The sequence below is a fragment of the Belonocnema kinseyi genome, chromosome 9 (assembly GCF_010883055.1).
Source record: "Belonocnema kinseyi isolate 2016_QV_RU_SX_M_011 chromosome 9, B_treatae_v1, whole genome shotgun sequence".
Taxonomy (NCBI): Eukaryota; Metazoa; Arthropoda; class Insecta; order Hymenoptera; family Cynipidae; genus Belonocnema; species Belonocnema kinseyi.
In genome coordinates, this window is record NC_046665.1 from 64,450,169 (window position 1) to 64,462,515 (window position 12,347).

Below are 12,347 nucleotides of genomic sequence, written 5' to 3' on the forward strand. Positions count from 1 at the left end.
TGAATTTTCATTCCTCTCCTCATTTATTATTATTTCACTTAATCTTTATCTTTGTATATATAGCTTGCAAAACAAGGTGGGACCTCCCTTTAACAGAGTAATGCCCATTCTCTTAAGTCTCTCAGCCGCTCGGGAGACTTAAGCGAAATAAAATAGTTTCTTTATATTTTGCTCATGCTCCTTGCATTTAAACAATTCTACTATTATAGCCTTTCTGTACGCCCACTCAGGACGTAACACTTGTTTGAAAATTCATCTTTTTGGTTGACAGTTCAATTATTCCATTTAAATATTTATCATTTTAGTTTAAAATTCATCTTTTTTGTTAAATAGTAATTTTTTAAACTAAAAATTAACATTTTCAATTTTTGGTAGACAAGTTATTTTTTTAGTTGAAAATTCATGTAATTGAGTGACATGTCTTTTTGGTAGAAAATAAATCTAATTTGTTGAAAATTCAACTATTTCATTTGGAGATTTATCATTTTAGTTGGAAATTCATCTTTTTCTTTTAAAATTCGATTATTCCCATTGAGGATTCACCATTTTAGTTAACAATTAATTTGTTAACTGAAAATTTAACTATTCCACTTTTGGTTGAAAATTGATAGTTTTTAGGTCAAAATTCAACCAAAGGGTTTTAAATTGTTCTCTTTTAGAATAAAATTTAACTATTTCGTTGAATATTGATATATTTTGTTGAAAATCATATTTTTGATAGCAAATTAATTAATAACCTAAATTAATTTTACCTAAATATACACAATAAAAAATTATACATAGAAAATCTTGAAATACCTGAAAAAAACCTGGAATATTCAGGGAGTTTTTTTCCAGGATTTGAGTAGACACCCTGATATATTTCTTCACATAAAAGGCTTGCTCTACCATTCACAAGTAACAGTAATAATTAGCATTTACCTTATTTTCATTAATTTAGATGTCGAAGAGGAAGAAGAGGAAAGAATACAATTTTTCAATATTGAATGCGCAGAAAGCTATTGCTATCCTTCAGAGGACCAATCAAGCAACGAAACCGATTCATTACTTTTAACTGATGATCCTCTTTCATTAAATTCCAATCGCGAAGAAGAAAACGACACAGTGCAGTCCTTAATGAAAAGTTCCTATTTTTGGAAACCTCTACCTCCCTGTACGAGCAAATGTCACATTCTAATAAATGAAGAAAATCAAAAACGTATTTTTGACTCTTATTCGAATGCAGAAAAAGACGAAAGAATCAGTTTTCTGGAATCTAGTTTGGCACTGGTCTTACGAGTTATAGAAAAAGGCCGCAAAAAATATGTGTCGAAATACTCTCTTGAAACGGAAAAAGGTCGACAAGAAGTTTGTAGAGAGTGCTTTTGTCATATAATTGACGAGGATAGTCGACTGATCACGATTCTTTTCAAAGTAAAACTTTTCCAAATCCAGAGTTCGAGTGTCAGCGAAAGTAAGTTTATTGTCAGCAATTTGTTATATTTCTTAAAATTGTATTTCAGTTATAGAGAGATCACAGCCCTTTCCCTTTTTTCTTTTCCCCCGCTTTTTTTTATTAAATCTTAAAAATCCCCGAAAACATCGCATATCTCGAATTTTGACCCAATTTTCCGCTTTTCCTCCTTTTCTAAAAGATTTCGATTCATTTTTTTAAGAATCATGAACAGAATTTCGAGACATTAGTAAACAAGTTGCTCTAAAGAAGATTTTTCACGGAAATAAAGTAATACAATCTTTAAATAAAATTAATTTTGGCATTGATATTAAATTCAAATTTAAGCGCTACAAGTTCCTAATATTTCAAGTAAAAACATTGCATTTTTAATAAAAAGGCATCTTTAACCCGAAAATTTATTTGTTAATAAAATTTTTTAGTTTTCTATAAAGTGAATTACTTTTGAACCAAAAGAGATCAATTATCAACGAAAAATGTAATAGTTGATATTTAAACTAAAAAAGATTTTAATTTTAAATAAAAAGTTGCGCAATCCAAAAAGATGGATTTTCTTCAAATAATGTTCATTTTTGAACCAAACTATTGAACTTTAATCCAAAAAGACTAATTTTGTACAAATCGTTGAATTTTCAACCCGAAAATATTAATGTACAAAAAAAACTTGATTTTTTTAAAGAAAAAAGATTTTTCAGTCAAGAAAGAAAACAAATTTCAACCAGATTATTGAATTTTTAAGCCAAAGACGAACTTTCTACAAAACAGTGGAATTTTCAACCAAAAATTTGCATTTTCAATCCAAAACGACGAATCTTCAAGAAAGGAAGTACTTTTCAACAAATATGATGAATCTTCATCCCAAAAATGATTGTTTAACAAAGTAGTTGAAATTTTAACCAAATAGTTAAATTTTCGACCAGAAGGGATGAATTCTCAACAAAAGAAGGTAATAGTTGATATTTTAAACAAAGAAGATTTAAATTTTAGATTAAAAATATTTGAATTCATGCAAAAAATTCGAATTATAACAAAGTTAAATCCTTAACCAAAACAGATTAATTTTTAATCAAACAGTTGAATCAAAGAATAACAATTTCTACTAAAAGAGATTAATTTTTAATTTGAAAAAATGATTATTTCAGGAAATAGTCGAACTTTCAATAAAAAATTACTGTCGCCAAGAACAAGAAAAGATTAAACTAAATTGTTGAATTTTCAAGCTAAAATACAAATTTTCCACAAAAATGTTAATTTTCTTGTCAAGTACCTAATCAAAGTTACAAATCAAAAAGACAAATCTTAAAGAAAAGGGGACCAGGAAAACTGCTAAAGAAAAGGCAGTTAATTTATTTTTTGACCGAGAATTTCGCAATTTTTAGAAAAAAAATCTGTCCAACTTTGATTTGATCGTTTTTTAAGTAATTAGTTAAGTTTTTATCGTTTACAATTATAATACCATTCAGTTTAGAATACGTAATTATAAAATCATTCACTTAAAAAATTTCATTTTAGATTTTAATTTTCAATCGTACATTTTAATTGAAAGATTTTTAAAATGCTGTTTTAATGAGTTAAAATATAAAAAATTGGAACGTTTAAAATCAAAGATTTTAGATAAAAACCGTTTTCAGTTGATCAACTGTGAATATCAGATAATTTTTTTTTTTAATTGAAGTGAATTATAGCGTTAAAATTAAACTGTTTCAGTGGAAAGTTTTATTGGTTAAACAAATGTAAACGCCCGATTGAAACTTTATCAAATATTTTTACTTTTAAAAGAACTTGAAAATAATATATTCATAATTAAAGTATTTCATTATATTTTAAATATTATTTCAGTATAAATTATTCCATGTTTAAACCATTCAATTTGAAATTTTTTAAGTAAGAAAAGAAAAAAATTTTTAATATTTAGAAATATCTGACTTCATTTAAAATCAGTAATTGCAAATTAAATATTCAAAACTAAACAAACAAAAAACTAACCCTTATACTTTATCATTTTAATTGTTTTTTTTTAATTATTTTGTAAGACAAATCGTTGAATTTTGACATATACATTACAATTGAGCACCTATCATTCTTAGCATAAATTCAAGAAACTTAAAGAGATATTTAGAAGTTTTAAAATAATTCAAAATGAATTTAAAGTTTAAATTGATTTCAAATAATTTAAAGGATGTGTCTACTTATACCGACCAAATCCGGCGTAGTAATTAAATAAATAATTTTAAAAGACCCTCGGTTTAATATCGCCGCAAAAAATCAAGACCCCCCCCCCCCCCCCCCCCCCCCACTTTAGAAGGCAATAACTCCGCAGAAAAAATGTGAGGATGTTCGAATAAGAACCACACGAATCTATTAAGTTTTCTAAATAAAAGTGTGTTCCTGTAATTTGCGTAAAAAAATTTCGTTCCGAACTATTTAACAAAATACCAGTAAAAAAAAATGTTGTCACGAGGCCCATTGTTGAGACACCTTAACTTTTACATGACCCCAGAGCTAAGAATATGTTAGGAAAAACTCTGGAGTGTCCTACAACATGTTTAGAATCCAGTAGAAACTTTAAAATTTTAAAATATTAAAAACTGTTAGTTTTGCAAGGATTTTTGTTAAATGTTTTTATTTAAGAATTGAATCGAGCTATCACGCTGTTTAATGTCTTAAAATGTGTAGTAATGTACCCTGATTCCTATTTTGTCCACAAAACTGAATAAAAATTATATTTTCGCGATTAAGGTCGCTCAGAATAATTCAGAGTTTAATGAGGCGAGGCGCGTGCCACAGGGAGTAGAAAAAAGTGTAGAAAAAAAAGGTCCTTCATATTTCCCAACGCCAGGCAGACGTTTTCTCCTGATTTTACCGTAGCTGCTGCTCGCTCAGCAGGGCCGTTTCAAAGCTTTCAGGTGGGTTGCGCCCTTCTCTCCTGATATAAAATTTTGATATTATAATACAGTATCAAGCTTGCACACGAATTATCTTGTATTTTGTTTATTTAATAAAGTACACTTATTTCGATATTATAATATAATTTTGTAATTATTAGGCTGTTAATTCGCTACTGAAATGTGTGAAAGATTTTTTTATATGAGCAATTCCATGTGCGTATTTTTTTTTAAATTATTCGTAATAAGATAATGTTGCACCGTATGTAGTGTAGTAAAAATATGTGTCCATTCAGCCGAAAAGAAAGTGTTGAATTTCTCGGAAACTAAAAATAGAGGACTTCACACTTTTAACCCTATCCCCTTGTATTGTATATTAAAAAATCTTCATACGCTTGAATGCATTCAAAAGAAAGAAAAGAATTGCTGCATACAGATACTTAATGACAATCATCTTTTTAGTATGCTTCGATATACGTAAAAGAAATAATTATTATTGTACAAAGATACGTGATTGTAAAATTTTGTTAGCAATTGCCGTTTATGGACAATTATTATCATATACTTTTTTATTATAATTCTAATCATTACTATTACTTATTTTTTATATGTACAATTTCATGTCAAATCCTGTGAAGAACTTAAGCAATTGTTAGTAATTTTTATGAAAATTGTAGTATTTGTTCTCGTAGGTCTTGAAAGAAAAACCCTATCATGATTGAAAAACGAATGTTTAAACTGAATTTCTGAAATTCATTTTTGAAAAATCCAAGAAGTTTTAAACATTTTTTGTTTAAAAAAATATTTCTTGACAACTGTATCTTATTACAAATGATTTTTTTAATACACCTGTGCAGCATAAATGTCATTAAAGTTATAAGAGTTAAATTAAAATGCAAAAAAGCACAATTTTCAATATATTCTAAGTTTTTAGAATTTTTCAAAAATGATTTTATAGTTTTCCTTTCAACACCTAAGAGAAAAAACACTACAATTTTCATTAAAATTTCTAACAACAGCTTACATTCTATAGATGACTTGGCATGGAATTGCTCATATAAACAAATCTTTCACGCATTTCAGTAGCGAATTAACAGCCTAATAATTGCAAAATTATATTATAATACCGAAATAAGTGCAATTGCTAACAAAATTTTACAATCACGTATCTTTGTACAATAATAATTATTCCTTTTACGTATATCGAAGCATACTAAAAAGATGATTGTCATTAAGTATCTGTATGCAGCAATTCTTTTCTTTCTTTTGAATGCATTCAAGCGTATGAAGATTTTTTAATATACAATACAAGGGGATAGGGTTAAAATTGTGAAATCCTCTATTTTTAGTTTCCGAGAAATTCAACACTTTCTTTTCGGCTGAATGGACACATATTTTTACTACACTACATACGGTGCAACATTATCTTATTACGAATAATTTAAAAAAAAATACGCACATGGAATTGCTCATATAAACAAATCTTTCACACATTTCAGTAGCGAATTAACAGCCTAATAATTAGAAAATTATATTATAATATCGAAATAAGTGTACTTTATTAAATAAACAAAATACAAGATAATTCGTGTGCAAGCTCGATACTGTATTATAATATTGAAATTTCATATCAGGAGAGCTTTGAGACGGTCCTGCTGAGCGAGCAGCAGCTACGGAAAAATCTGGATAAAACGTCTGTCTGCCGTAGGGAAATATGAAGGACCTTTTTTTCTACACTTTTTTCTACTCCCTGTAGCACGTGCTTCGCCTCATAAAACTCTGAATTATTCTGAGCAACTTTAATCGCGAAAATATAATTTTTATTCATTTTTGTTGACAAAATAGGAATCAGGGTACATTACCACACATTTTAAGCCAATAAACAGCGCGATAGCTCCATTTAATTCCTAGATAAAAACATTCAACAAAAATCCTTGCACAACTGACATTTTTTAATATTTTTAAATTTTAAGGTCTCTGCTGGATTCTAAACATGTTGTAGGACACACCTGAATTTTTCAAATTTTTTCCAACATATTCTTAGCTCTGGGGTCATGTGAAAGTTAAGGTGTTTCAACAATGGGCCTCGTGACAAAATTTTTACTTGTATTTTGCTAAATAGTTCGGAACGAAATTTTTTTACGCAAATTACAGAAACAAAATTTATTCAGAAAACTTAACAGATTCGTGTGGTTCTTATTCGAACCTCCTCACATTTTTTTCTGCGGAATTATTGCCTTCTAAAGTGGGGGGGAGGAGGTCTTGATTTTTTTCAGCGTTATTAATTTGAAACAAAACATAGGTTTTGGCACATTTCGAACAAAAAATTTAAAAGTTTTTTAAGAATATTGAAAAGTTTCAGAAGCATTACAAATATTTCCTAGAAAAATTAAAAATTATTTTCTATTTTGAAAAATTAATTTTAAGAGATTAAGAAAATGTATTTAATTTTTCAGGAATTAAAAAATGGTTGGAAAAGTGTAAATTATTAAGCATTTACAAAATTTACAAAAAATACAAAATTTTGAAACCAAACTTTTAAACTTATAAACTTGAATTTAAAAATTTTAAAAGTCAAGGTTTCCAGTTTAATGCTTTCATTTGCAGCCCAGTTTATATTATTTTAAGTGGAAGCCTTTTTATAGTGTTCGTTTTTTTAATTTCATTGGCCGTGAAAAATTTTTTCGAACCGGGAAATAGCCGGGAATTTTTTTCTTTGATTAAAACGGACACCCTACTGGTTGTATAATTTTGATTTCAGGCTAATAATCCAACTCAGCTGCGTTAATTGTTTATATTTTTCTTTTAGGTAATTCCTCAGAGCAAACGGACGCAGAATCTCAAACATCTTGGAAACGTATACCTCGCTGTACAAATAATTGTTATTTGAAGGTTACAGAAGATGATCAAAGATGTATTTTCGACGCCTACTCGAAAGAAATCACACAGGATTCAAGAGATAATTGCATAAATGGTATGATAGAAATTCTCGGAAGTTGTCGGCCAACGTCTCCAAATCCTCTAAAATTACGATGTACGCCCAATTTCTATCTAAATACGAGCAACGGTCGTCAGCAAGTTTGCATAGACTGCTTTTGCCTTTCCATCAATGAAACGAAAATGTTTGTTGCGGCAGTCGTGAATAAAAAGTGGGATGATATGCAACAGTTAGAAGGTTTTCAAAATAAGTCAGAAATAATACAAAACAGCATTTCTCCAACAGCCAGTCTGCCTCCCAGGACCCCTGACCAGCATCTTAAAGTTAAAGAGAACATAATCAACGAGGACAAAACTTTTGTTACGGCAGTTGTGAATAAAAAACCGGATGATGTGCTACCGTTTGTAACTGTAAGAATAGAAAACAGCGTTAATTCGACAAACAAGAATCTTGATCCACATCCTAAAGTTGAAAAACAGATAATCAATGAAACCAAAACTTCTGTTGCGACGATTGTAAATAAAAATTGGGATGATGTACAACCTTTGGAAATTGTAAAAATACCAAATGTCGTTAAACCACCTGTCAGTTTGACAGCCAAGACTATTAATCCGTACCTTGAGATTGAAGAACACATAAAGAAATTTCCTCTCTGCGAAAGTAATCACTTTGATAATAATAGTTCTGAAAAATACCTACCAATGGGTTTATCAGTGAGAACAATGTACGAAATTTATAAACAAGAAGTTTCAGACCCAGTTAGTGTCAGTGTTTACCAGAGGATCTTGGCCAAAAGTACACTAAAGTTTAGACCGAATTTTCTCGGGAAATGTGAAAAGTGCGAAATTACTAAACGGAAACTTAAAGTATCCTGCGACGAGGAAAATAAATTGAACAATTTTTTAACTTGTCATTTTCTTGATGCTCGAGAAGGTCATGACTCTAAATCAAAGGATGAATACGTAGCAAAGCGTTCCAATAATTCCCTCTTGGTTTACACATTTTCTTTTCAGATTACTTTACCGACTCCATTTTTGGAGGAACCAACTGCCTATTATAAACGCCCGTTGTCAACCTACAATTTCACAATTCAACAGCAAGGCAATGGCACTTGGAGGATTCCTAAATTTTACATGTGGCACGAAGGTGACGCAAAGAAGACTGCAAAAGAAATTGCCTCCTGCTTGTATCAGCACCTTTTAGATTTGCCTCCCTGTGTTAAATCCGTAATTTTGTATTCCGCCAACAACAGGGAAAATAGGAGCAAATCAATTTCAAAGATGTTTCTGCACTTGCTTGAAAATCACAAAACACTCAAGACGGTGATCCACAAATTCTTAATTTACGGACATTCTCAAATCCATAAGAATTTGAAAACTGGATGGGACGAGACAATTATGAAAAGTCACCATGGCAAAATACAAGAACCGAAGGATTGGTACGATGCTTTTGCGAAACGTTTCGGTAAAAAAATCGAACTCATCGTTCCGAAAGTCATAATCATGACTCCGGAGATGTTTTACGATTTTGAGAGTTGTTGGAAAGGCGATGATGATTCATTTATTGATGAGCAAGTAAAGTGGTTGCGGTATACCAAAGAAGGTGTTTATTACAAAAATAGCTGGTCTGAAATAGAGCAGTTTAAGGCTTTGAATATAAACGGGAAATCTGATATTACGGGTCTCAATCAAACGAAACTTGCCAGTCTTGGGCAAGTTGGTATAAGTGAGGAAAAGAAAAAGGGACTTTTGGAACTGTTGCCGTTTCTGAGGCCTGAAGTCGCAAGTTTTTATGAAGGATTGCCTGTGGAGAACAAAGTGGAAGGAAATCTGGATAATAGATTGAATCAAGAAATTCAAATTATCCAAAAAGTACCATCACCACCAATATTGAATGCACAAACTTGTATTCTGAAGGAAGAAGTAGATCTTGGAATTCTTGACTTGGAAGACAAGGACGAAGAAATTTGGGAACCGCCTAAAAAAATATATAAGAAAATGTTTGATACTGAAATCGACGTTAGAGAGCTCGAATAATCAAGAAAGGAAATCGAAAATCCTGAATCAGAAGAATAATTAGTCAAAGAAACTCCTGTGTTATTATGTTTATTATCTTAAGTGGTGTTTGCATTTCACCAAAACAAATATGAGCTCTGTGAATTGAGTAGATATTAATATTTTTTGTAAAAGTTTGTATCAAAGACTGAAATAGGAAATTTTATATCTAAAGGAAAGATTAGGGAGAGAAAAAATACTCGGAAAGTGATTTTAAGTTATAAAAGTTATAAAACTGGGAACCGCCTAGAAAATATCTTGCAAAACTTGTGATATCATACCATAATTATAATCAAAGAACAAACGACTGATGAAAATCAGACATAACTGTACATTATGGAGTTATTTAAGATAATAAGTATATTATAAAACAAACTTACATTGCTCGTTTATTTACATAGATTTGTAACTGTAAAGGATACATGATTTGTTGTACAGTTCCTTATTGCATTTTTCTTTTCTGCACAATATATTTTTATGTATTCATATTTTATTGCATTAAATTTTCTTAATTGCTAAAATTATTAAAAACGTTTTGACAAGAACTTGTCGTATTTTAATGTCAAATATTAATATTATAAGCCAATAAAACGTTTCATTAAACCAAAGTTTCATAAACGTTGGAAAGTTTCACAATATATTAATTTTAATTTGAAGAGCTTTAAATTCCTAACTTTTCAAGTACACAAATTGCATTTTTAACAAAATAGATCGATTTAAAAAAAGTTAAATGTTTAATAAAACAGTTAAATTTTCAACCAAAGAGATGAATTTTCAACAAAATACTTTGTTTATCTTTTAGCTAAGTAGTTGAACTCTCAACCAAGAAGATTAATTCTAAAAAAAATTAATATACAGTTAATATTTAAACAAAAAGAACGAATTTTCAAATCCTTAGATTTGAATGAGACGATTTTTTTAACAATTTCAATCAGTGACTGAATTCAAGCTATAACGTAATTAATTAGGAAACATTTTTTCTGTTTTCAATTTATAGAAAACTAAAGGGTTGAATTTTGAACTAAAAAAAAGATGCGATTTTGACCAAAATAAGTGAACTTTCAAATAAAAAGAAGAATATTCAATAAAATAGTTAAATTTTCATTAAAAAAACTTCTTTCAGTCAAGAAAAAACTAAAACGTTAACCAAAATGTTGGCTTTCAAAACAAAAAACTAATTTTATACAAAAAAAGTGGAATTTTCTACTCTAAAATATGAATTTTTATTAAAGGTGTTACTTTTTACCTTTTTCCAACTTTAAAAATAAAAATACCAATATTGAAAGAAATAGTTGAATGTTCTACCAAAAAAATGAATTTTATAATAAATAATCGAGTTGTCTACTCGAAATTTTGAATTTATAATAAAAATGTTCACTTTCAGTCAAATAGTTCGGTTTTCGACGAAATAGATGCATTTTTTTACGAACAGATTAATTTTTTACTAAAAAAGACAAATTTTTAACAAAAAGGTAACATTTTCGACCAATGATATAAATTTTCAAATTATATAATGATAATCTTTAACTGATATATTTATTTTTTGCCAAAAAACAGTTTTCAATAAAAAAAAATCAAATTAAAAAAAATAGTTATATTTTCAAACAAAGATATGAAATTTTTTCTTGTATGATGAATCTTTAACTTAAATAATTAAATTTTTAGTAAAAAAAAAGCAATTAAAACAAAATTAATAGTTTAAGGACGTGTGATACTTAGAAAATTGTCAATTTTACCAGTTTTAAGTTCCCCGGATTTTTTTCTAGAATAATAAATATTTTGTCTTAAAGATTTGGGAAATTATAGCGCACATGCTAACGGACGTCCCCACACACCTTTTTTGTAGGTTAATTTAAAAAGTTTAAATTTAGCAAAATTTGATTAATTTGCATAGCGCTTAGGAATTAGTATCGAATTTTTGAGTGTTAGATTCCCCCGTCTTTTTTCCTAGGATAAGAAATATTTTGTCGTCAAAATCTGGAAAATGATAGCGAACATGCTAACGGACGTCCCCACACACTTTTTTGTATATTTCAAGATTATGTGTGTTACAATTCTCCCGAGCGTTACTTCCAAACTACGCAATATTTTTTGCCGAAAACTTTGGACTTAAAAATAAAATAGTAACTAATCTCCCGGAACTAACCTTGTTTGCAGGCAATTAAAAAAGTTTATTTCATCAATAATTTTCAAATTATCGGAAAGGCAGAGATGAAAAACGGCGTAACCTCAAAATAATGCATACAATTTATATTTAGCACAATCAATTTTTTTTGTTATTATCCCTCAAAAAAGAGTCCGGGGACGTCCGCTATGATATTTTATAGCATCTCCGAATTCAGTTATAAATTTTTTTCATTTTTGTAGAAAAAAAGCCGGGGGAACTGTACACGATTGACCACACGACGAAGTATCTCATCCCCTTAATGAGAAGAAAATGCATTTTAATAAAGTAGTGCAACTTTGAAAAATTATTTTTATTATAATTCCAGAAACAGTCCAATTCATCCAAAAACATGAACTAACAAAAAAGTTGAATCCTTAACCAAAACAGATTAGTTTTCAACCAAATAGTTGCATTTTTAACCGCAGAAGATTCAGTTTATACTAATAGAGATGAATGTTTAAATATGAAAGATTTTTTGTTTAAGAGTGTAAAAAACTTGTACCAAATTGTCGATTTCTTAAGCCAAAAAGACGAATTTTCTACAGAACAGTTGATTTTTCATTTCAAAAAATTAATTTTTAACCATATAGTTGAATTATCTATAAAAATAGTTAAATTTTCAACATCAAAAAATAATTTCTCAACTAAAAATGTAATTATTAACTTTTCAACGAAAATTAGATTTTCTTACCGTCTTCTATTAATTCAATTCGCATTTATTTGAGAAATGAGAAATGTATGAAAAGATGGAAAATAACGCCTAAGATAAAAAAGTCGATTGAATGGAAATTATTTGAATCGGAGAATTTAAGAATGCCGATTCACGCGACTTTTATTCATTTCAACCGGC

General features: G+C 29.0%; 1 protein-coding gene across 1 annotated transcript in view; it reads left to right on the top strand.

Moving 5' to 3' along the window:
* The window catches only part of LOC117179975, a 12,410-nt gene extending 2,597 nt beyond the window's left edge, over nucleotides 1–9,813 (top strand). The window contains exons 3-4 of the mRNA XM_033372240.1: nucleotides 941–1,453; nucleotides 7,148–9,813. Of these exons, the coding sequence (XP_033228131.1) occupies nucleotides 941–1,453; nucleotides 7,148–9,312 (2,678 nt within the window). The 3' untranslated portion in view covers nucleotides 9,313–9,813. The remainder of the gene's footprint in view (nucleotides 1–940; nucleotides 1,454–7,147) is intronic.
* Nucleotides 9,814–12,347: the final 2,534 nt, after the last annotated feature.